General features: G+C 41.3%; 1 protein-coding gene across 1 annotated transcript in view; it reads right to left on the minus strand.

The window, feature by feature from the left end:
* LOC116940098 (ATP-binding cassette sub-family C member 8-like) overlaps positions 1-27,197 on the minus strand; it is a 90,811-nt gene that overhangs the window by 27,562 nt on the left and 36,052 nt on the right. Inside the window, exons 19-31 of the mRNA XM_076065329.1 lie at positions 26,860-26,944; positions 25,863-25,943; positions 23,971-24,108; positions 20,244-20,369; positions 19,615-19,720; positions 17,301-17,551; positions 13,219-13,385; positions 12,705-12,774; positions 11,322-11,479; positions 10,506-10,598; positions 7,646-7,748; positions 2,921-3,034; positions 982-1,102 (exon numbers count right to left, since the gene is read on the minus strand). Coding sequence (XP_075921444.1) covers positions 982-1,102; positions 2,921-3,034; positions 7,646-7,748; positions 10,506-10,598; positions 11,322-11,479; positions 12,705-12,774; positions 13,219-13,385; positions 17,301-17,551; positions 19,615-19,720; positions 20,244-20,369; positions 23,971-24,108; positions 25,863-25,943; positions 26,860-26,944 — 1,613 coding nt within the window. The remainder of the gene's footprint in view (positions 1-981; positions 1,103-2,920; positions 3,035-7,645; positions 7,749-10,505; positions 10,599-11,321; positions 11,480-12,704; positions 12,775-13,218; positions 13,386-17,300; positions 17,552-19,614; positions 19,721-20,243; positions 20,370-23,970; positions 24,109-25,862; positions 25,944-26,859; positions 26,945-27,197) is intronic.

Genomic DNA, 27,197 nt, shown 5'->3' on the forward strand with positions numbered 1-27,197 from the left:
AGAAATGGAACCGAGGTCACTGGGTTCAGCGACATGAATACAAGTTAATGAATGACTGATTAGCTTATCGCACACAGGGGCCCTCCATAAATGACGTCACGCACCTAGGGGGGGGGTTAGATTTTTGTGACGATGTGTGATGAGGGGGGGGGGGTTTGAGAAATGTGACGTCACATCAAAATGCGCAACTTTAAAACACATTCCTGCAGAAGGAGCTGGTAGGGACGTTGGGTTGCTCGGTCAATAGCCAGAGTCAACGGCGGCACCACGTGGTGTATTCCGCAAATATGCCCGACTATGAGGGCGGGCACAAGCCGGCGTGAGTAGGTTAAACGTTGAATTTTATAAGGGCACCACGGGGTGACCAGCCCCTCCCCACCCAGCCCCACCCCTCCCACCCCCCACCCAGCCCCACCCTCCCTCCCCACCCAGCCCCTCCCCTACCTCCCCACTCAGCCCCCGCCCCTCACCACCCAGCCCCTCCCCACCCTCCCCTCTCCACCCAGCCCCACCCCTCCCATTTTTGGATGCACGACGGACGGACACAATAATCCCCTGTGGGCTGGTGTAACCAGAGGTTCCTACCAGTATAAATATATAATTGTTATAAGAACACTCCTACAACATCGGAGTGCAGCGCCACATTAATTACGCACTACAATGACAATAGTTTAAAGCGATTTGAAGCATGTTTTATTTTCAAAATGGAAATATGGTTTGGGGGGGGGGGCAGAGCTTTGTGACGTCATATTTGAGGGAGGGTCTGACTTTTTGTGACGCCGTGTGACGAGGGGGGGGTCAAAAATCGTCCAAAATCGCGTGACGTCATTTATGGACGGCCCCACACTTCACCTCAATAAAAAAATGTTTCAAAAGCCCTATATGTAAAACAACATGTACCTGAATTCCCGGCGCCTAAAACGTATATAAAATACAAGCCATATAGGTTAAACAAAATTAAAACTGAAACTTGCGAGTTACCTGGGCTTCGCTCATCGTCCTCGATCTCCACTTTCATTAGGTTGTTGACTCTCTTTATGGCTTGCAGCTGCACCTCGATGTCAGCCAGGTTCCTTACCACCCAGTTCAGGTAGATGGACACCTGGTTAAAAGAAAGGGTCAGTATTATCCTTGGACATATCAGCAGTGTGGATGAAAGTAGGCCAGTAATTTCAAAATTGTTCCAAAGATGCATGTTTTCAAATGTATCCGGCCGCGAATGTAAAATTCTGCAAGTACCAGAAAGTACAGATTTAATTAATAAGTGAGTGATACATTCCTGTTACAACATAATGCTATGAGCCATATAGTAATGTGATGTGCGATGTGATTATGAAATAACAGGGGGCCTGACAATTTTAAAAGGTGACATTGTCAGGAATTTAAGGAAGGTAACATCGCAAATCATATTGTTCTTGAGGACCAAAACCACAGACCACGCTTCATAACACACAATGAGCCTTTTGCCCAACTGGGGCTAAAACAAACCCTTTGTGAATACAAAACATTGAATATTAAATCTAAGAAAGTGCAATATTTCCAAATCCATGGGATTACTCGTCAGATGGTTTGGGAAGAGTTTGAGAAAGAAATGTGTAGGGTACCGACATGGGTGCAGTTTGCAGGGGGGGGCAACGCCATGCCCAAACTGATTTTCAGTAGTTTACAATTAAGATTTTTTTTTAATTAATTGCACTCGCGATTCCTAATGTAGGGGACAGAGCGAACCCCCCCCCCCAAATATAGTAGTCAAACTCCATCTATGGTAACAGGTAACTTCTCATAGTAAATACGTTTAACAGTTATGCTGGCATCTCCACAAACATTCACTTACCTTTCATATTTGAAAATGATGAAGGTGAAATGACAAATCTTGTGTGCCAGGTGGAAGTGAGCGTGTGATTGTACGCGTGTGGGCGAGTGATTTGTCCACCGAGCTTTTAGAAACCCCTTGCGGATTCATTATTTTGGTGTTCACAGATGGGAGTCCAGTTTATCCATTGCAAATTCATGCTCTAGGCACGAAGAAAACAGCCACACTCTAAGGATTTAATTGCAACTCACGAAATGCGTACTCTCCTTTGCCAACGCATTCAATAGCAATCTCCCATGAATGTGAATGAGGGTGGCCTTTTTAATGCCATTTATCAATGTACCTGCATCAACTATGGTAATACAACCACGTAACGTTTTCTGACATTATTCCTGTATCGATGGACACACGGGATGGAATCCCATTAGCATAATCTGGCACAATGTCCCAGTGGGTTCCACAATGTCAAAATGTCATACACATAAAATAACAGTCCAACCTAATTACTCTGCTTGGAAATTGAATCAAACACAGTGTGTGATCGTAATTAAGAAATAGCAGGAGGCCCCAGGCCCATGGTTATATTCAACACTTCATTACCGCATAATGTTGGTCTCCAATAGACCAAAATGACAAGTCACGGAGAAAAATAGGTTGTTGTAGATTATGGGCAGTGCATCACAACATGAATCACGTTGCATTGAGAATGCATCTTTTGATAAGTGACAAATATTGACGTTTAAATATTGTTATTCAATATCACATTGCCAGTGAATATTAATAAACACCAAACAAATGATCACTGTTGGATAAATCATCTCGAGAGTCTGTCCACTCTTGTTAATCCCACTCTTTTGCTATCTCGGTTCAAACAAAACAAAAGTCCCATAACATGAAACCGACTTGAATAAAATGGAACGTGTCCAAGAGGATGTCCTCTGAGATGGAGCGATAAAATCGGCTCATGTGTAGGCGTTAGGTGGATTATATCATATTGCAGGATTGCGTAAGATGTCGAGGGCTTGGGGAGACCTTCATCTAGCAGGGGGATAGACCGCGATTCATCATGGTGGACAATATAAACGTCCACAGGAGGTCGTTTCTGACCAGCAGGGCGTAGGTGAGCCCCAGGCCCACCAGGCCGGAGTCGAGCCCTGAGTAAAAGGACCTCGTTATGGACGCCATGGCCGTGGCGAGCACGATGGATGCCCCGATGTAGTCCTGTGAAAGACAGCATGGCACAAACGTACGGGGTCACCCTGCCTCACGGCTCATCGTGGGCAACATACTCTCAGAGGTGCAGCAGCAAGCGCCTGATAATCGGCGAGCACCGCAAAGCATCAGAATTGCTCCTCGTGCGGCAGATCGCTGCAATTTGTTGTTGTTATAACCCCTTAACCAGGTCGTCGGTACACATTGCTGAACCAGGAGGGATGTGTAAAACGAAAATAAAACGAGGGGTTCATTATTTACATATTTTGCACCGGAGGTGTGCGAGCTCAGGGGAGCACAAGGCCCATCGAGTTGGTGCCAAGTGATGTGGCACGCGGGTGGCGTTGGCTCTTGCCCTGGATTATACTGCAACGGAAAACTTTAATGAAGCACAATTTGAGGAAGCAACAGCTGGGCAGCCTACCATCCCACCGTGAGTCTGATTACGTCATGCTTTTGAACTTTAAATGTCGAGAGAACGTGTGGAGATGGCGACCTTCTTAAAATGCATGGGGAAGCTGCACTGAACATAGAAAAAAAGTGCCATTTTTTTGGGAAAAACTACTTAAATTGTATTTATAATGCAGACATGTTAATGCTCTGCACAGGGTCAATAGGCATTTAGGGAAAGGTTACTTGGGTTTAGTCATAAATGATATGCAGCATAACTATCGAATAATAGGACGTATTTTAATGCCGCATTGAAATGTATGAAAGTCAAACTGTGCTTGCTAAAATGTATGAAAATGCAACATTAGTTATTTTTAAAAATGAATCTTAAAAGGTTTTAGGGTTATCTTTTTCCCATAAAAATCCACAACATCCATTTGAAATCGTTATATAAAGTTGCAAATTAAATCCCACGGATACAGTTACTTTTCAAAATACAGGAGTAACCCCTGAATTAGTTCCGTCTGAATATCCTTGATAAATATGTGGCTTCATGAATAAACCTGGGACCATACCTCAGAAATTTCTCCTTCTCAAAGGACGTCCAAAATGTCGCATGCTTTTTCCACAGGCTACAATTTTAGAAGCACACTTCAAAAACATTGTTCATGCAACAGCAGCCACTCCAGAAAGGCTATGGAGCAATGGCACACACTCGAACAAATGCTCATTGACGATACTGCACCGTGGATACATCACATTTAATTAAAGTCAAAGTTCAGCTTTAAGTACGGCGTGCCTGCCTGCTGCCTCCTTCATTAAAAATCAATGCCATGGTCCTCGCGTATCTGTTTATTCATGGATTGGTGAAATCATCGCATTGCCCCTGCACAAACCTATTAACCCTGCTATAAATGTTATTTTTTTAGGGCAGTCGACAAATTAACTCACAGACGTCGTATACTTTATGGGCAGCGATTGCCACACCAAGCAAGTGAAATTTAGGGTTGTCATGCCAACCAGTAAATCTCACACATGGGCAAGCCCCAATCTCATTAAAGCAGTGTATAATAATTATACGGCAACATAAGCCACACGGTTGAAATGTTGCCTATTTTTTTAAACCAAAAATCTCGAGTGATCTTCAACAGCTGGCGAGAGGAGCGTTCGTAGAGATGCTGGTGAACGTCTGAGACTCTCTCTCGATGTGATGTGTGTGGCCAATGCTATGGCTGACACAGGGTGAGACTTGCCATTTTAGGAGATGACGGTATGGTAGGGTAGGGTATGGTATGATTGCGATGGTAAGGTGGTTACTGGTAAGCACAGCATTCACTGTAATTGCGTGTACAGGCAGATGCTGAAAGGTATGGGCAAAGCCCATCAAATACTGAACTCAGTTGTTGATGTGCCTTCCTAATTATACTTAAACGACAAATATGATTAAGAAATTTGTTGATTGTCTAATTGGCTATTTATGAATGTATAATCACCCTGCAGTGCATTACTGCTTATTCCGGAGCACCACTTGAAGAAAACCTTATCTTGGCTCCATCCAATTAAGCATTACAATAATTGCACTCAATCTTTGTTTTTTTTGGTAAAGTCATGTAGAAATAAGAAAAAATAAAATTACATAATATACGACGTTTCGATTGCAACACAAGCAATCATCATCAGGTAGAGGAAACACATAACGGCAGATATATATACAGACCTTAAGTAGAGGGAATTAACACAGAAAAAAACAAAGATTAATTCCTGCAGTCACGAAAGCACCAAAATCGAGTTTGAACCACCTCTTCAGGGAGGTATGAAATCTGTGTCTTTGTGTTCTCTGCTGGTGTGCCTGCCTTTGTGTCTGGAATTGGGTTTATGTCGCTGTGCTGTCTCTGCCTATAGTTGTGTGCCTGGGTGTCTCTAAGTGTGTGCTGCGGCGCCCTCTCTGTGTGCCTGACAACTTATATCATGCTAATTTGTGTCCCATTGTCTCTGAAACCCAGTCCCTCCATCTCTGGCTATTTAAGGCCTCGGTACAGAGCTGCTTTACCTCTTAACTGTGTGCGTGTCTCCCCCCATAGGTCTCTCTACGGTATGTATTCTATCACTATCTTAAATTTCACACTCAACTTACAATTTAACAATCTTTGAAATAGCGTATTCAACCAGACCATGCGTTAATTGTATTTTAACCGACCGTCTGTGTTGCTTTACATAGTTTGCAAATTTTGCTAAACCCTGTTTGATTTAGTGTGATGCTCCGTCTCTCTGTGTCCCCTGGTATATCTGTGTTAATTCCCTCTACTTAAGGTCTGTATATATATCTGCGGTTATGTGTTTCCTCTACCTGATGATGATTGCTTGTGTTGCAATCGAAACGTCGTATATTATGTATTTTTAATTTTTCTTATTTCTACGTGACTTTACCGAAAAAAACAAAGATTAATTCCTGCAGTCACGAAAGCACCAAAATCGATAATTGCACTCGTCAAAGCGAATCGTATGCCAAACACCAAGCTAGGAGCGTTGGGCAAAATGTCAACATGTTCTAAAAGTGCTTTTTGATTAAATGTGTATAGCGCCAAAGTGACTTTGAACAACATCAAAGGCCACTTTTAGCCAGAGCGGTGCTCATACACTGCCAAGCAGGATAGTCCATTGCTTTACTATAAACGTGTAAACCTGTTACTCATACTATATTGTGTACAATTCATTGTCATGGAATGATAAATATGGTACAAAATAGTTCAGTGCAGTGAGAAAGCCTAACAAGAACTGTCGACAGCTGTCAATGTTGTTCAAATCGCTGTTACTTACTCGTCATGTGCGAAATATAAAACAATCTAAAGGCATGACCATTAATGTGAGTATTTTTTTTACATTGTTTTATCAACTTTTCTTAACCTCTAAATAAAAATGATAAAGATGACGAGTTATTACATTGACTTGCCGTTGTGGATTGAATACTAATTTAAATTTTGCCTTTGTCAGCAGTTAAACAAGTCTGAGCATGTTACTGAGTTACAATTTTACTTTTTTTAAATCTGCATTCATGCTATTTATTCAAATAAGGATGAAAACATAAATTATACGACCATCATATATTACCAAGTAAATATATTTAGGTTACAGTGAGTTAATTTTAATTTAATTATATTTTGGAATACTTTAAGTTACTCAATAAAAAATTCATAATAAAGGTTTTTGGGTTAGATCGCATTTATTTATAAATGTGTCGTAACCCTCCACCACCCGACACGGCCAATCAGCAAAAAAAGTGTCACGTTGACAAAAGACAAATAATTCACTACTTTAGCCCACCGGTGTGTTGAAGAGTGAATCCACATTTACAGTTTGAGTACGACGTTTCGCTGGTAAATACATCCAGCATCATCGGGCAATTCGCCAGAATTCTGGCTAAAGTAGTGAATTATTTGTCAACGTGACACTTTTTTTTGCTGATTGGCCGTGTCGGGTGGTGGAGGGTTACGACACATTTATAAATAAACGCGATCTAACCCAAAAACCTTTATTATGAATAATATTGGTCACGAAAGCCTACATGTTAAACTCAATAAAAAAATGTTTACAATTTTATCGATAGAGAGCAGACAGCTGGGCTGGATCTCATGAGATTCTGAGTTTGAATTCAGCTACTGCCTGCGATTAAGCTGGAATTCAAATTCAGTGAGTTGATGGTCTTAGCCAATCACCAATGACGGCATAAAAAAGCATTTAATCTAATGGTTTTGCACTTAATTTGGTAAAATTCCAACTTTGAGAGTTAGAATATTGGTTTTACTGTCATGTAACGAACAAACATTTTAGCAGAGGCCACTTGAAACACTTTCAGATGTATCTCTTGAGTGTCTGCCTCTGTGGGCCAAGATGATACCAACCGACAATTGGGATGAAGTTGGAGAAAATATGAAAATGTTAAACAAAACAAGAAATTGATACAATTTGCTAAACTAGACCTGATGGATTCCATCCACTAAGTTATTTTCAGAACCATACTGTAAAATAACTATGCATTTGTAGTCACAGTACCCTTTGCCAGCAGAAGCAATTAAAGAGAAACAATTAAGGTATGGAAAATGGTCAGTTGCTCAACTTGTTGGAAAAAAAGAGGGCAACTTTGATTTGAGTAAATTGAGTTAATTCTGCTACTTCTTAATGGAACCCATTGTGAGTGCGAGTTTATAAAACAAGCGAACGCGGAAGGCATACCATGCGCACTTCAAGCCACCGGTTAGCAGCTGAGAGGAACAGGAATGGGACGTTGTTGGCATCGATGAGTTCGAAGATCCTCTGCCGGAACTGGCTTTCGTGCCTGACAAGAACAGTCTCAGAAGGGACTTATTATGCAACAGCAGCTCAGATAAATGAAGAATATCATAAAAAAGAATAATCACTGTTAATGTAAAATCAATGACAATTATTATTACTGTCATCATCATATGTTGGATGTAACTACCCAGTATAAACAATAATTGGACATTTTTCATGGGACATTTAGTTCTAGATATCGGTCACCAAAGGACAATCTGCCCATTTTATAGTTATACTAATGAGTCCGTGATGCCAACCCACAGTGGCCAAATGTTATGCCAATGACAAACTCTGTTGTGCAATAATAACACCGTAGTAGCAGCTGGTGTTCCAATCTGATTACATTTGCATAAGCTCCACAGAGTTTGTGATCAATTTATGCACGAAGATAAGTATACAATGAGATGAGACTAATATTACAGCATTTAATTTCCACGAAAACAAGTGTCTGGAAAGGATTTGAAACAAATGTACTCACAAATAGATTATTCATTTGAATTGTAAACACTACATCAGAGGACAGACACTGTGATAATTACACAGGAAACGATCAGCATCATAATGAGTTTGTGAAAAGGGTGTTTTGTATTAGATATTGAATATTATGATTATAGTACATAATTATCTCTTGATCAATGATAATATTTAGTTTTACATTTGATCATTGCTCCTTATTTTCTTTTCTGACATGAAAATTATCATTTTACATCGATATTATATCCTCTCAAGTATTCACTGCAAAGGAGATCATCACCCGAATTGACTCAGCCCTACAGATTGATGGGTTGATTGGAATTGAGGGCATGCTGCTCAAATTGATAGCTTTGATCAAATTCATAAATAGCTCTACAAGGGACCTCTGAAAAATGTTGTTCGTGAGAAGTGCCCGTTTATATTGATATTACGTTTGCTTACCCTGGAAAGCCTGAGCCTCAGGTCTCTTTTTGAGGAGGGTCCTGCTAAGTTTTTTGGCATTTGGGGGACAATGTGGTCATGTGTAATCCATAATGAGTCATTTGCAGGTAAATTTTATGAGGTATATTTTATGAGGTATATTTTATGAGGTATATTTTATGAGGTATGTTTTATGAGGTAAATTTTATGAGGTATATTTTATGAGGTATATTTTATGAGGTATATTTTATGAGGTATATTTTATGAGGTATGTTTTATGAGGTAAATTTTATGAGGTATATTTTATGAGGTATATTTTATGAGGTATATTTTATGAGGTATGTTTTATGAGGTATATTTTATGAGGTAAATTTTATGAGGTATGTTTTATGAGGTAAATTTTATGAGGTATATTTTATGAGGTATGTTTTATGAGGTATATTTTATGAGGTATATTTTATGAGGTATGTTTTATGAGGTATATTTTATGAGGTATGTTTTATAAGGTATGTTTTATGAGGTATGTTTTATGAGGTATGTTTTATGAGGTATATTTTATGAGGTAAATTTTATGAGGTATGTTTTATGAGGTAAATTTTATGAGGTATATTTTATGAGGTATGTTTTATGAGGTATATTTTATGAGGTAAATTTTATGAGGTATGTTTTATGAGGTAAATTTTATGAGGTATATTTTATGAGGTATGTTTTATGAGGTATGTTTTATGAGGTATATTTTATGAGGTATGTTTTATGAGGTATATTTTATGAGGTATATTTTATGAGGTATATTTTACGAGGTATATTTTATGAGGTATATTTTATGAGGTATATTTTATGAGGTATGTTTTATGAGGTATGTTTTATGAGGTATATTTTATGAGGTATATTTTATGAGGTATGTTTTATGAGGTATATTTTATGAGGTATGTTTTATGAGGTATATTTTATGAGGTATGTTTTATGAGGTATATTTTATGAGGTATGTTTTATGAGGTATATTTTATGAGGTATATTTTATGAGGTATGTTTTATGAGGTATATTTTATGAGGTATATTTTATGAGGTATGTTTTATGAGGTATATTTTATGAGGTATGTTTTATGAGGTATATTTTATGAGGTATGTTTTATGAGGTATATTTTATGAGGTATGTTTTATGAGGTATATTTTATGAGGTATATTTTATGAGGTATGTTTTATGAGGTATATTTTATGAGGTATATTTTATGAGGTATATTTTATGAGGTATGTTTTATGAGGTATGTTTTATGAGGTATATTTTATGAGGTATGTTTTATGAGGTATATTTTATGAGGTATGTTTTATGAGGTATATTTTATGAGGTATATTTTATGAGGTATATTTTACGAGGTATATTTTATGAGGTATATTTGATGAAGTATATTTGATCAGGTATATTTGATCAGGTATATTTTAGCACTGGAATGTTTGGCCGATATCATTTACAATGTAATTTTCTATTTTAGCATTGTTTTTTTTCCACGGCGCATTGCTTTGATCCGGTGGAGAAGACTGAGTTCCTCGCAGACCTGAGCATATTAGCCAATGACCTTAAAAACAAACATAAACGAGCTATTAAATACATTAAAATTTGTATAATAACACAAACAAATTGGTTTAACCCATTCTCTCTCATCACTTTATCTGATTACTTTATTTCTCTTTCTCTCTCTCGATGAAGTCATGTAGAGTTCCAGATGCGATTAGCAGATATCCAAAATCGCGGAGAGCAAGTTCCTGAATAACGACGGAATACTGTATTCAGCGAGAGGTGAGACAACATTAGGATGAGAAGCCCCTGAATGTGCACCAGCCAGCCCAGCTTGCGAGCAGAACTCACCGGAAGGCTCGAATGGTTGCAATGCCATCCACCGTCTCCATGATGTGCAGGAGGAGAGGCAGTTTGGTGTTTTCATCCAGTTCTTGCAGGTCTCTGTTCACAGCCACAGGATCATACATTATCGTCCACCCATCGCACGCCACATGCACTCGTGTCAAGCTTCAAGATGGTCTTACATTGCTTTTGGCCATCTCATACACCAGTGGACAATCAAGAATGGCCCAAAATGCAAATGTGGTCATCAATTTCAAAAAGTGGAACACATAGGTGGTACACCACTGCTCGAGTCGACCATTCGCTGGCAGCATTTCAGATATTTACCCGGTTACTCCTTAAGCCTTCCATTGGGCTCACTACCTTGACTTCCAACCATACCAGATAACTTTACTATACCGTTGGAACAAGCAGTGCCGCCAGCATTTGACAATTGTCTACTTGACTATGTTGTGGAAATATACACAGCAAGAAAAGTGCCTAATTCGATCAATCACAATGCATGAACCACATTGGCAAATGTGTTCATCATGAACATTTCACTGGCAATTAGGTGCGTGCGGAATTGTCTTGAAGTCGATGCAGAATTACATGTCTGTTCAACTCTGATCAACGGACACTCTGTGGGGCAAGACGAACGTTTGGCCACGACCAGTTACACTCTACGTTGTATCTGCATCTTCTGTAACTTTCTTCCACGGGGCACTGCCCTTGACGTTGGCGGAGGAGGTAGAGTCACCTGCAGACGTGAGCAGCTCGACGGGGGATAGGGACAGCCGTATGCGCCAGCTATTTGGCATCGCAACCGCTGGTGAGGCTCACTTGGACGCGATGCGGAAGTGCTTCTGTATGAAGTAGTGGACGAGCGCCAGAGGCACAAGCGCCACCAGGAAAATGGGTGTCACGTAGGCGATGACGCTCACGGCCGACAGAGAGAAGAGAGATGAGCGCACGAGGCTCTCGGTGCTGGACGGGATGAGCTGTGAAGGTTACAGAGACAAGTGGAGAAGAGAGATGAGCGCACGAGGCTCTCGGTGCTGGACAGGATGAGCTGTGAAGGTTACAGAGACAAGTGATCTACAACACCACTGATTTTTTTAAAACTGGGAAAAGTGCTGTTTGTGTGGTGGAGGGGGGGGGGGGGTGTGGTAGTGCAGTGGTTAGTACATTTGCACTCTAAATCTGACTTCCTGAGCTTGATTTCTGGCCATGGCAAAGATCAGTGGCACCTGGCACTCACGAGTGTGGCCAAGTATGGTCAAGCAAGCCCCTTTGACTTGACTTGCACAGCGTGGGAAGACTTTCGTCCAGCAGTGAATTGCAAAATTTTTTTTTTTATTTTATTTGTAATACACCTCGACATTAGCATTTATCTCCCGGACATGTTGCTACCATGCGCAAGAATAGAAAAACAGCTGCAGACAGGTGACAAGTATGGCCATGTGCTCATTTGAGCACAAAACCAATGTGACTGTGCATTTAGCAACAACAACAGCAGCCGCTGTTCGCCAAGATATAATAGTAACTTAGTAATGACACCGAGGACTGTATACTGGGAGCCTCTGAATTATCGACACAGCGACAACACGAGGCCCGGGCTTCATTTTTGGTCTCAAAGCTCGTCCCTTCCCTCGAGCGTCGCCTCTCCTCGTGCTCTCCCCTTTAATCCTTCTCGAGCCCCCTTCCTCGGACTCTCCCCGTCACTGTTTTTACCGCAGCCAATCCCCGTCCTTCTCCTCTAACGGTTCCCAACCGTCGCCTCCGATTTCCGCTCTGTTTTCCCGCTCTTTCCCCATTTCAATCTTTCCTCCAACCTTTTCAAACCCCTGCCTCCCGACCAATAATCGCGGAGGCCTCTTTCCGCCAATAGGAGGCTTTGGCCTACTTTTGAAATGCAGTTTGGCTGCACGTTGGCTTGGGGTGAGTGCTTCGTAATTTTGGTCATTACAATTTTATGCAGTTTTAAATCTCAATTGAAAACTCAGTTAAAAAAGAACTGCTTGTTGTTGTGTTCAGTTTCTTGTCCTTCCCCTGGCACATCCGATTAGCATGATTGGCTATGTATGGCGCGAAATAAATTTTACATGCACACATACAGGTGGTGATGGCATTATCACGGCTCTTGTGTCGGGCTCGGTAAACTTTGAGGAATATGCATATATACACACACATTCCATTTCACTAATTCTCACACTTCTCACTTACCTGATCAATCATGTGTAAGTCAGCAGAGAATCTATTTAGAATGCTTCCCAGGGGTGTAGTGTCAAAGAACCTGCAATGCATATACACGCGTTATCACAAGGCATATCAATCAACGTCAGTTAAAATTACCACTGTGTGCATTGGTAAATCAATCTGCCAATACAACAATAATCTTCATGATCAACAACACTGGCACTTTTTGTCTGACGTAGTACAAGTAACAATCATGATGGTAACACCAATGATGAAGACAACGCTGCTGATAATGATGATCAGGACAAAATATAAGACAATGCAGCATCTGCTGATGACAATGACCAAAAAGTGAAGATGAAGTTGCTGCTGTTGGAAATAATGAACACAAAGCTGCTGCTGATGAAAATAGTAATGAAGATGCTCCTACTAGTGATGACGATAATAAGGAAGATGCTGCTGATGATGAAAATGTCAATTATGAAGGCAATGCTGCTGATGACGGTAATGACGATGACGTGTAAGAGAAAGGTGCCTGCACCTCAAAGGAGCACGCACGATGCGCCCCAGCAGCCGCTTGTGCAGGCCCCGTGCCGCTTTGAGTCCCACCCACTCGACGGCGAGGGACGAGATGAGACACATGACCACGGCCAGGCAGCAGAGTACGGCGAAGATGGATGCATACCAGCGGTGCTCGAAGACACAGGACTATGGGCAACACACAGAGACACACACCAATCAGGGGTGCTCAAAGACACAGGCCCATACGCAACACACAGAGACAAACACCAATCAATGATGTTCAAAGACACAGGCCCATACGCAACACACAGAGACAAACACCAATCAATGATGTTCAAAGACACAGGACTATGGGCAACACACAGAGACAAACACCAATCAGGGGTGCTCAAAGACACAGGCCCATACGCAACAAACAGAGACAAACACCAATCAATGATGTTCAAAGACACAGGCCCATACGCAACAAACAGAGACAAACACCAATCAATGATGTTCAAAGACACAGGACTATGGGCAACAGAGACAAACACCAATCAATGATGTTCAAAGACACAGGACTATGGGCAATACACAGAGACAAACACCAATCAATGATGTTCAAAGACAGGCCCATACGCAACACACAGAGACAAACACCAATCAATGATGTTCAAAGACACAGGCCCATACGCAACACACAGAGACAAACACAAATCAATGATGTTCAAAGACACAGGACTATGGGCAACAGAGACAAACACCAATCAATGATGTTCAAAGACACAGGACTATGGGCAATACACAGAGACAAACACCAATCAATGATGTTCAAAGACAGGCCCATACGCAACACACAGAGACAAACACCAATCAATGATGTTCAAAGACACAGGCCCATACGCAACACACAGAGACAAACACCAATCAGGGGTGCTCAAAGACACAGGACTATGGGCAACACACAGAGACAAACACCAATCAATGATGTTCAAAGACACAGGACTATGGGCGACACACAAACACCATCAAGGGTGCTCGAAGCCACAGAGCAGCGGGAGACTCACAAAGAGACAAACGCTTACCAACAGTGATTGAAGGCACAGGCATACAGGCGACACACAGAGACAATGACAAACACCAATCAGTGCTGCTCACACACACAGGGATATGGGCAACACAGAGACAAGGACAAACAGACATGAATCATTTGCACAAGCGGAGTGTCAGTCTTCAGGATATTAAGTAACATGATCTATTCATAAATACCATGCTGAATTCTAATTATCCTCTTACTTTTTTTCCCAGAAAGTGATTAAATATTGTGACAGCGATGGCTCGATCTCTTACAAAAAAAACAGTGTTAAATATTAAATAATTAAATTTTGATTTAAAGCTTTAGTGACTGCAGTGACTCATATTCTTGGTTCTTTCGGTAAAGTCACGTTTCACTTCAACGTGACGTTACCGAAAGAACCAAGAATATTTAATAATTGTATTGAGATTTCGATTTAAAGCTTTCGTGACTGCAGGGATTCATATTCTTGGTTCTTTCGGTAAAGTCACGTAAAGTCACGTAGAAGAACAGAGCTGTCTTTCCGACAGCTCTGTTCTTCAACTGAGGACGGCTGCTTGTGTTGTGGCCGAAACGTCGTGAGAATTGTATTTTATTATGTTTTATTTTTATTATTTAATATTTCCCTTCTACGTGACTTTACCGAAAGAACCAAGAATATGTATTGAGATTGATGTGAGACATTAAGAGGCTTTGATATCAAATGTTGTTTTCCCATCTATCCCCTCATAATTTTAGTGGGGTTTGTATAAATTGATCGCCCTGTATATTAAGGCCAATAAGGCACGTAAGAATATGATGGGGTTTACTTTTGTCTCACCACAAATGTTTCTTGGGCATGAACCACTTATTAATTGATACGGTCAGTTCAATTTCAGCAATATTAAAAGCTACATTTACTTCAGCTTTGTCAAATACAGTGATGGGATACAGCAGTCGTTTCACCATACTTCACCACGCTGTTGTTTCCCTGTTTGAAAGTCAGTTTGTCGTGGTTTGAGGGGTGGGGGGGTGTCACACCGATTACCGATGGGGAAGGCTATGATTTTGTCACGGTCATTTTTTTGTAAAATTCATGGCCGAGGTGCAGGGAAAAAATCTATAATTTCACAGCAAGGTCATGGGATATGGTGGCACAGTGTCCCACTTATACCTCTGTTTGAACTTTTTTTTTCTCCATAAACATAGTAATAATTGCCTTTTTAAAAAAAAACCTGTCAAAAAAGTTTAAGTAAACCAAGTGGATCATTTAAGTAATTTTCTTATTTTTCTTGGAATAATGAATATATTGAGAGATGGAGTCAATGACAAAGCAATTTAAATACGGAACACCCAGTTTGCATAGACAGCTCTATGACCATCCTTCTCCCTCCCTTCCCCCCCATTTATCTAATCACCGATAGGAATCACTTTCTTGAAGGAATCGCCGCTTGAGGAATCATGAGATTCAGCATATGATTCCTGCAGGAATTTCTACCCATGACCTCAGCTCTACCCATGACCTCAGCTCGGCATGAGACCTCTAACTCTACAAGAGACCTCTAACTCTACATGAGACCTCTAACTCTACAGGAGACCTCTAACTCTACAAGAGACCTCTAACTCTACATGAGACCTCTAACTCTACATGAGACCTCTAACTCTACATGAGACCTCTAACTCTACAAGAGACCTCTAACTCTACAAGAGACCTCTAACTCTACAAGAGACATATAACTCTACATGAGACCTCTAACTCTACATCAGACCTCTAACTCTACATCAGACCTCTAACTCTACATGAGACCTCTAACTCTACAAGAGACCTCTAACTCTACATGAGACCTCTAACTCTACAAGAGACCTCTAACTCTACATGAGACCTCTAACTCTACATGAGACCTCTAACTCTACATGAGACCTCTAACTCTACATGAGACCTCTAACTCTACATGAGACCTCTAACTCTACATGAGACCTCTAACTCTACAAGAGACCTCTAACTCTACAAGAGACATCTAACTCTACATGAGACCTCTAACTCTACATCAGACCTCTAACTCTACATGAGACCTCTAACTCTACATGAGACCTCTAACTCTACAAGAGAGCTCTAACTCTACAAGAGACATCTAACTCTACATGAGACCTCTAACTCTACATGAGACCTCTAACTCTACATGAGACCTCTAACTCTACATGAGACCTCTAACTCTACATGAGACCTCTAACTCTACATGAGACCTCTAACTCTACATGAGACTTCTAACACTACAAGAGACCTCTAACTCTACATGAGACCTCTAACTCTACATGAGACCTCTAACTCTACATGAGACCTTTAACTCTACAAGAGACCTCTAACTCTACATTAGACCTCTAACTCTACGAGACCTCTGACTCTACAAGAGACCTCTAACTCTACATGAGACCTCTAACTCTACATGAGACCTCTAACTCTACAAGAGACCTCTAACTCTACAAGAGACCTCTAACTCTACATGAGACCTCTAACTCTACATGAGACCTCTAACTCTACATGAGACCTCTAACTCTACATGAGACCTCTAACTCTACAAGAGACCTCTAACTCTACATGAGACCTCTAACTTTACAAGAGACCTCTAACTCTACAAGAGACCTCTAACTCTACATGAGACCTCTAACTCTACATGAGACCTCTAACTCTACATGAGAACTCTAACTCTACATGAGACCTCTAACTCTACATGAGACCTCTAACTCTACATGAGACCTCTAACTCTACAAGAGACCTCTAACTCTACATGAGACGTCTAACTCTACATGAGACCTCTAACTCTACATGAGACCTCTAACTCTACATGAGACCTCTAACTCTACATGAGACCTCTAACTCTACATGAGACCTCTAACTCTACATGAGACCTCTAACTCTACATGAGACCTCTAACTCTACATGGGACCTCTAACTCTACATGAGACCTCTAACTCTACATGAGACCTCTAACTCTACATGAGACCTCTAACTCTACATGGGACCTCTAACTCTACATGGGACCTCGGCTCTACAGTCGCTGCGTCGGCACCTCGGGTAGCAGGTCACTGGTGCAGTTGTGGTTCTGAGCTGTGACATTGAGGGCGCGGCTGGTCCACATGGCGAGCCAGAAGTCTGGTGCGGCCATGGAGACGTGCTTGCAAAGCTGAGACAGGACGATGAGCAGCAGCAGGGGCCACCCGCTGGCCGCCAGGTATGACCGCCACTCGCCCAGAGGCAGTCCCGGCAGCTGGCGATTAGCGGCCGTCTCCCGGGCCTGCGTGTGTACCTCCAGCTCCTCCTCTGTGTGTGCATTACATGGCATGGCAAGCGTCTTACAAAACCTACAACACCAGCAACGCAGCAGCAGCAGCAGCATCGTTACCACCACTGTTATTAACATGATCGCAATCGTTACCATCATCATGAATTTCAGTTGAATGAAAAGGTAAATTGCTTGCTCGTGCCACTTCTCAAAGATGGGCTTCTATTAGAGGGATCTCTAGAGAGCCTTTCTCAAGAGGGTATTTGGCCTATTCTTCCAAGCTGGCCCAACGTCTTGCATGAGGTGGGAGTACCAGCCACACATAACCTGAATTTTTGACTGAGTGCGGTGTACTCATGTATACTGGTGGGTCGACAGAGGTGGGATTTAATAACCTTGGTCATTTTGTAAATGGGACATCGAATCGAACTGGTGACCTCTGGATTGCAAGTCGTGTGTGCTAACCATTACACTGTCTCAGTATCTTCTTGTCTCAGTATCCTTCACTATCTGTGCATGTATGATTCTTGACAGCTTACATGCTCTGAGTTAATTCTCTTTATTTATACAGAAAATCCTCAGGGTAGTCTCAAGATTGTGTTTCTGCAGAGTGTTGCTTTGGGATGTTTGGCCAATTCTAGTAATTAGTGTTTGGCACATGGGAGGAAACTGAATTATCCACATAAATCCTAGCATACTAGGAAGTAAGACTCAAACCTTTGCACCGATGGATTCAAGAGTCCAACTCACTGCCATTTCCCAGTGATTGTGAAGCCCAGTGACTTTGGGATAAAACTGCAGGATCTACCAAACCTTGCTTCCAAAATGCTGAATGACTGTTGTGTCTGAAAACGGTTCATTACATTATTAAATATACATGAACCGTTGCGCTATATTGTACTTAAAATATAAATACAATAACAAAACATCACTTTTCATATTTTTGCTGTGTGAAAGTCATTTGGCTTTCATCTTTTGTGCATGAAATGTTACGATTATTTGGTTAAGTCGGTTAGGGTTTTTAAATAGAATGCAAGTTTGAGTCTGCAGAAAAATATCATAAAATGTTAAATTGAAGCCAAGCTATCAACACTGAACTAGAATCGCTATTATCTAATATGGAAGGCAATAATGCATCGTGATGTGTGGAATTCGCCTAAACATATTCTAGACCTTCTGTGTCAACAATGTGACCTATTGCTTAAGTGACCGTTGTCATCATAGCTTATGAGAATAAAACTGTAGTGATGGAATTAAGGTTGGGCAGAAGCAATAGTGATCATCCCTGCAGAATGAAGCAGAGTGCATGTGCACTCCTTTGCAGTAAATGACCTCGGTTACACGCACGGCAGAACATGTTAAGTCATTGTTAAGCCAAACACTCGCTTGTTATGAGTGGTTCAAAAACAATTTGTAGGTGGTTTTGTTAACTCTGCCTTTGAACAAAAATCATGATCTGATGTGGCAGCCAGATCAACAAACACACACACACACTCTGCCCCCCCCCATTTACCATCTGTGCCGAGCACAGTGTCACAATATTAGAGATATAAAAGCCGTTATAACGCTTTCCTCTCGCGAAATTGGGAAACTTTTTCCCACACTGCAGTTGGCTGCATCTAGTTAAAGGGTGACAACTCTGCCTTTATGAAGATTTATGCTCCAAATGACTTGTGTTTAATGCCCTTAAAACGTTCAAAAGACTCTCTGCGGCATTTGCGCGTCTGGTTGCCCTTTTTAAATGCAGTCAAGTAGGAGAATCTCGTGTCAGATGACAAATCACACGCACACTTCTTAGGGCAAACCCACACGGATACTTGCCCTTGCGAAATATCACGCGAATGGCCATCACATCTGAGCAAGCGGGATTGGTGCACAAGACAGCGCGATTTGTGTTACCATCACACACCAACTACTGCAGGTTTTAACGAAACACACATTTGCATTTTCTTGAATGTGCAGCACTTCACGTGGAGCCAAGTTCAGGTCAAAACAGAAGCCACAATTAATGGAGCTGGCCTTTTACCCTCGAATATGAAAATGATACACTTTATAGTTTGGCCTTGTGCCGGACTCATGACAAGGTAGCAGGCAATATTACCGTTTTCTTCATCCTCAAACGACGTTTTTACGAGCACTTCTTTGGAGTACATCGCACGCCGAAGGTTCTTTCTCTCCAAAGCTGTTCTGCTCTCAATAATAGTCTCCTGGGAAAGATATCAAAAGGCACTATCAATATGGGCCATCATTGGGAAAAAATCATCTCAGTTCGGTGTGCAAAATTGCAATGCACTTCAGAGCCGAGCGCTTTGAATCGCTCACATTTACTCTGCTGCGTTCACAGTGCCCTTGGCAGGCCTTTATTGCACAAGCAGAGTAAGTGTGATTTTTTTTTTTGCAAGAGTGGACTGTCTGGCTCGTCTTGGCCTGGGGTATGTGATGATGGGTCGACATTGCCAATATCCAGGCTGTTTGAGCAAGAGCAAATTCTTTAAGTGAGCAGCTGCTCAGGCCAACACGGCAAACGCGTGGCAGGCGCTACGGCTGGAAATCTTTTTTCCGCCCAATGCGATATTTACAGATTGCACTCGGAACTCACGTAAGGCTAAGTAGACATTTGGTCTGGGAATGTGGTCCAGCACCTATTAAGATATATTCACCACCGACAGGGAAATTGAACTGGGATGGTCCGTTTTGAGTGCAGTGAAGTGAGCAGATACGTCCACACACCTTCTGTAGCTCCTCATCCTGCTTATTCATGAGCTCCTTCCACATCTCATAGAGCTCAGGGTCTGACGTCTGGATGTCCTTTAGGGTGCCTTCCCTCTGCACCGTCCCGTCCTTCATCGCAATGATCTGGAATGACAGAATCAAATACATACGCAAGCAACACCCCTGTGTTGTTCCTTGTTCGTTATTGACACTGCCCTAAAAGGAAAACAATACATATATATGCTTTATCTATATAATAGGAAAAGTGTTTGGGTAATTACCCTTCTTCGTAGCAGAGAGATATATTTAGTAACAGACAAACTCTTCCAAAATCAAATATGCATGCATTAAGTTATTGGACAATCGTATCAATAGATCCCATTATTAGTCTCCCTCATCGTTTTTCCATTGTACTTGAGTATGAATTTCTTGAGCAGATGCCACAACTAACAATTCTGTTTATGTACAACTAACGGAATTGGAATCTTAACCTCACCCGGAGCACCCATTAAGTCAATACAGCCTAAATTGTGCATCTGGCATTGGGCTGCCAACATTCCAACTGGGGAGATCAAGGTGCTGGGCACACTGCTAGGTACAAACACTAAGCATTCAATAATTCCTTACAAATCAATACTTTTGTGAACATTAAGAAAAATAGAGAATTTGAATTTTGATTTAAAGCTTTCGTGACTGCAGTAATTCATATTCTTAGTTTTTTCGGTAAAGTCACGTTGAAGAGAAACAACAAATAGAGAATTTGGTTCGCATTTCTTCCAAGCACACGGCGAGTTTACGTATAATAATGAAAAAAACCATAACTGTTTGGGCGAGTTACATTTAGAATTTTACCCTTTGTGCTCTGCTTCCACAAACTTATCTGGATCAAACTGCTGCAGGGAAATATAACACTTACACACATTGCGAATCCATGTAACTCACTCTTAACAGAAATACCAATTCAGATTCATTTTATGTATGTAATTGCTGCATTATAATTTTCATTCATTGTCTTTTCCCCACATTTATTCCGATTGTGCTTTCAGTGCCGTGTAATGGCCTCTTTCGCCTGTTTCCTGCCCATCTGCTTACACGACAACTTGAACTGTAGCTGTGGTGCAAGATAGACGGTGAGGCACATTGTTGAAGACACTATTGTCTGCTAACCAAGCTTATTGGCAGTCTGAGGACACCGCATTATGCAAATGATAAATTTGCTGCCTGGCCCGGCACAAATGCACACGTGACAAAAAAAACAAGTGGCATATGATGACAAGAATACTCATTCAGAACTATTGCCTAGATGTGGATCATAATGTGTGCAAAAAATATCCCGTGAAAGGTAATATCAATATTACTTCTGCGATATGTTTAAGTGACCTTGATTACACTAGGGGTATTGCACTTTCCCAAGAACCCTGCGAAATTAATGTTTGTTACATAGCAGTTAAGCAAAAACATATATGTTAGAGTCTCACATTGTTGAAATTGCTGAATTTCATGAAAGCCAAACTTAATATACGGGATGTTTGTGCAGTTATTGGTGACAGGCTGAGACCATCAACGTAGGCTTGGACGTGGGCGATGACACAGCCACCTGCTTCACGAGTGGGAGATCAGGGATGTTACCCCAAATGCGACTGTAGCCATGAGTCCCAGACCACGGAGCATATCGGATCAACCTGCCCACTGAGATTTGTTGCTGCAGGCACTTAGATTTCTCCACATAACATCCACACCTCCGATTCGCACGGTTGGCTACGTACATACATCTCAGAAAGCCATTGAGTGGATCGCCAAACTAGATGTCCCATTGTAAGCTTTTCCCAATATACGAAAGAAGAAGACTTGAAAACCCAGATTGTAAGACAGAATGTCAGTCGTGCTGGCCCAGTGCTCTGACCACTAAGCCATCTGGCCACCATGCATTATACATTTCTGAAAGTAAAACAACAACACATACAAATTTTCAGCTTTGTCAATTCACACCAGGAAGAAGGGTTTTCCATCATGGGGGTTATCTGAGCATACTTCAACTAACCTATCAGCAAAGTTTGGTGGATTAGTTGGATTGGTTGCCATACCATTCACTACTGATAGTTATGGCTGGGTATTAAGGCAGGTTGCTGGGTTTAGATAGCAGTGTGAAAACCAGTTACAAAAATAAAAGAAATGCATGATAAGCTTGTCCATGGTTTGCCTGATCGAATCTCATTAGCACTAATAAACGAGTAATGCAGCTTTCATGTGAATATTGTCTTGAGCTGTAATTAGTATATGAGCTTACCTTAATACAGGGTTTGAGATGACTGTCTGTAATATTAGGGGGATAAATCCTTGCATCTCCTGCACTGAATATACCCACACGGCCCTATTGCTTGACACCTAAGCCTAATTAAATATATCAGAAACAAATTGGAGACAAATTACGCACACTCGATAATAGAGGATATGAAAATGTCAAACTGATGTTCACTTCCTATTGAATCAATGAATAATGTACGATCTTTTACGACTTCTTCGTAAAAATAACATGTACACAAGAATCACTTTTGTTCATTCATTGTACATTACTGTGATGCAACGTACTGATGTTTGTTGGGCAACTACCACTCAGTTCAATTCCATTTGAAGTCCACAATTAATCTCCACGAATAATACAAGATACATTGAAACCACTTCATTATAACAGGTTAATTTTATATTTTATGGCATTAACATTGTAGGCATATTATCTGGCAAGCCAAGCAGTGGACCGAACTTAGGAGCCAGCCAGTGAAGCAGGCAACTGAATCTCACATTTACACATCGGCTTTCACGACCAATATTATCCCCAAAAACCTCTATTTTGAATCACACATTTTAGTCAAGCTATGAGCCAGTGGTTGAGCCACAGGACACATAATGTTCTGTGCTTTTTATAATGGATCTTTTTGTCCTTCTTCCTATGACCTTGTTAACATAAAGGCATTGGTTGTTTGCAAAAGCAGCGAAGTCACTCAAGACACTCTTATTTAATTTCTTGCAAAGAAAATGATTATTGTATCTGTATATTTGCGTCCATTGCTAATTTTGTTTTACTTACTAAACAAATGATTAACGATCAATATACTTTGTTCCTGTTCAGAGACTGCTGGATAATTTATTGACTTGCTATACTGACTGTTTGATGATGGATGACTGAATCACTGATTGCAGGATCTCTGCCTTCTTCACTGTTTGATTTATTGAACTGAGTGAATGAGTGAGCAAGTGAGAAATCGGATTGCCACCTTGGAAAAAAACTCGAAAATATCATAGACAGATGAATATTTCACAATTCTGGAAGGGGGGATGACAGTGTATTCAGAGGTTTATTCAGCCAGAACAATGAGAACGCTGTTCTAGGAATTATTTTGCTACATGACATCCATCTTGTATTTTATTGTCCTCCTGATACTGATAACATGTGTGTCGGCTTATAGGAACACAGCGAAGAGTAATATAGGATTCAATGGATGGGTGTACCTTGAATGATAGTGGTCGCGCCTTACGCCAACAATCCCTACTCTAAGCCAGCCGAGAAGAGTCACAGAATTAGGAATTAGGTCCTGTGTGTATGACTATACAACGGACAAAACATTGGACGAGAATATTCCGAGAAGACTCTACGTGTTAGCCTGGATGGCTTGGCTCCAAAAAACGAGGACATCCTGGGAAAACCAGAACAGGTGGCAGCCCTGGCGTGAAAGCTGGGGGCACTCACCCAGTCTGCGTGAGTGAGGTACTGCAGCTTGTGCGTCACCAGCACGACCGTGCGCGTGTCGTTGTGCAGTAGGCCCAGGATGCCGCTGTGCATCAGATGGTCACTGAGGTGGATGTCCAGGGCTGTGAACGGGTCATCCTGCCATCATCAGCAAAAATAATAATAAGAAGAATGACAAACCTACACATGCGGTAACACGGTGGACAGGACCAACATTATGGGGTGGGCGATTGTGTTGAGGACAAAGGACACGAAGCTGTGGTTGGGCTAGAAATTCCACATTTCTATGGCAGGACTTAGTCACATATAATTAAACCAGAGCAGACTTTACGCAAAACGGTGCCAATATGATTGCTTCCATAGAAATAAAGGGATGTGCCAACCCTTGACTCGGAATTCAACTTTGCAATGTTGCGTTGCCACTGTGCCACCAAGCTTGGTAATTACTTTGTATAAACGTGCATAATGCAGAATGGTATGAACAAACACTGATGTGTGAGAAGACATGTTGCATCATAGCAGAATGAATCAATCACATTGGCAATAATATAAGCTACGTGTAACGGCATAATCTTTATTTACTCACACTTGCTGTAAAAGGTATGTGAGCAGTGGTATGAGTGATCTCTATATTCTGGGACACGTGGACTTAACAGATTTGGATCAATCTCAGTGTTGAAACAAGCCGCTAATATTGATGTGTTGCTCCTAACGCCTTCTTAAGGTTCATATCTCTGAGTGCAAATGGGACCTTTATGAATAACTATCAAGTTGTCAGTATGAATGTTTACAATCGTTACCAATGTTGATAAATATCAACATTTGAATAAAAAAATATACTCTTTACAAAAATAAGTACACAGGTAAAACACGTAGAATGGATTGGATTGCCAGAATTATTGCAGACATAGAAAAACATGCATCTAATTTTCTCCTTGCAGGGTATGTAATAATTGTAGGATGCAAGCAGTAGTTAGAGGATAATTTTACCTCTCATTCAATATTCAGTTGAGCCATTATATCTGGCTCAATGCATCTCTTTGAATGCATCGTACCATTATTAATGCTTTTACTTCTGTTAATGCAGCTGTTCCTATTGTTGTTAAATAAGGCCTCTGTCCGTACTCCTTTAACATTGCCATTCATTTTATTCGCATTGCTCTCTCTAAAACCAATAACAACACATTTTTGCCCCAATTTGTCAGACAAATTTTGGCTCATTAAAACTAACATGCGAATATTCTCTCAGAAATATATGTACGTTATAGGAACGCATGGCTGCTGTTGCTTGATATCCAATTATTTACAACCACAGCTGCGGGTTGCTGAATATTCCACACTCTTCCATCTGATTAGAGGTGGGTTTATTTCCGTATAATTTTTAATATTTTTGAAAATTAGCAATTTGCATCAGTCTACGGTTGCACAAATGCTGCACGTTTGCATCATCAATACACGCCACAATAGTTTGTTTAAATCCGCTATTTAGTGTGTGCCACGCATTAAATACATAAAGCTTTCTATAATGTATTTTGGCCTATTCTTCCACGCTGGTAAGATGCCTTGGAAGAGGTGGCAATTACCTAAATTTTAACCAATCACAAGTGACCTGCTGATTGACTAACTGCAGTGCACCCCTTTGATACTGCCGGGTGGACAGAGGAATTAAAGAAACTTCCAAATTTTTCGAGTGCCGCGATGGAAAATTTAACCAGCAACCTCTGGAATACAAAGTCCAGTGCAATATCCATTGTACCACGGGAACATATCCCCATCTATTCATTCGGTCAATACCACATGTTTAATCCAACCCTTTAAGTGGACACCGTGTGTCCTCGTTGCAGAGTCATGACCCATCCTGGCACGTCTGTCCTCGGAATGTGTTTTCTCACCAGGAACACGACGTTCGTGTGTTGGTACAAAGCCCGAGCCACGCTGATCCGTTGCCTTTGCCCGGCACTCAGGTTGATCCCCTGCAGGCACAACATGAACTGAGTGACCCAGCACTATGCCCCCAACAAGCAGCACAACCGAGGAGTATTATCCCTTCATTTGCATGGGTTTTCTCCAGGTATGCTCGTTTCCACTCACATGCAAATATAATAATTCCAATAATGACCTTTGGTTATCCAGGAAAGCCCTACTGAGTCTCAATATATATTTTTAGAAGCGTCCTGCATTGGAATGAAGTCTTGATGTATGGGAGGAAATTTAAATACCCAGAGAGAGAAAAAAAGAAATACCAAAGGGAATAACACTCCAAGTTGCAGCACAGGTGGATTTAATCAATTTGCAGGTCTGTCATTTCCTGCCCACCTTTGCAGCCCAGCGAGTTTTGGAGCTTCAAAAATCTGCGCGATCCACGAACCCTCGCCTCCAAAGTGCTGGGTTACTGACGTGCACTATCATAACCCGGTTGGAAACACATTACGATCAGGACCCTACTGAGCAAGAGCTTTCAAACTAAGCGAGGTTTTCCTAAATAACCAGGAAAAAAATATAACCTATCCAATCAACAGAGGTTGTAATATGTAATTGCCTAATTTGCGCACGTTTAATTGAATGGTATATAAACTCAATTAGCACTATCCACCAGCAGCATCACCATCAACAGCAGCACCAAGAGCACAACCACTATTCCTGGCGTCAGCAACATCACCAGCACATACAATCCACTCAACTTTGAACATCGACCAACCATGTATTTATCAGTATAATTCAGAGGTATCCGCTACGGTCTATATAATCACGGAAATTGTAACTTTCAACAAAGAGTGAGATGCGATATCGAACAGGCGCTTGGGACAGTCCTGTTTTTGTTGTTGTTAAATGTCTCATGATCTCGGGTTGTTACATTGAATCTGTTTTGTCAATCAATTTTCAACTGACCTTCTCTCCAATCTGGGTCCGGTCCCCTTGGGGCAGGATGTCAATGTCAGGCTGAAGCGAGCACGTGTTGATCACTGCTTTGTACCTGCGCGGCATTGGAAATGGTTAAGACCTCTCGGGAATCCGTCACTCATTTATAAACCCCACATTGGCAGCTGCATTGATCACCGTATCCACGATTCTAAATTAAGAGGCTTCCGGTTCCCTTGGTGATAGCGCAAATGATTGCCCATGCCGGAATATGGAGTGGCGGTCTATAATTTGTTGGTAATACATATCAGATGACGCCCATAATCCAAATGTTTAATCGAAGGAAATTACTAATCCGTTGAATTTGT

The sequence above is a fragment of the Petromyzon marinus genome, chromosome 7 (genome assembly GCF_048934315.1).
Source record: "Petromyzon marinus isolate PM22_M1 ecotype Great Lakes invasive population chromosome 7, UKy_Petmar_22M1.pri1.0, whole genome shotgun sequence".
In the NCBI taxonomy this organism is placed as follows: domain Eukaryota; kingdom Metazoa; phylum Chordata; class Hyperoartia; order Petromyzontiformes; family Petromyzontidae; genus Petromyzon; species Petromyzon marinus.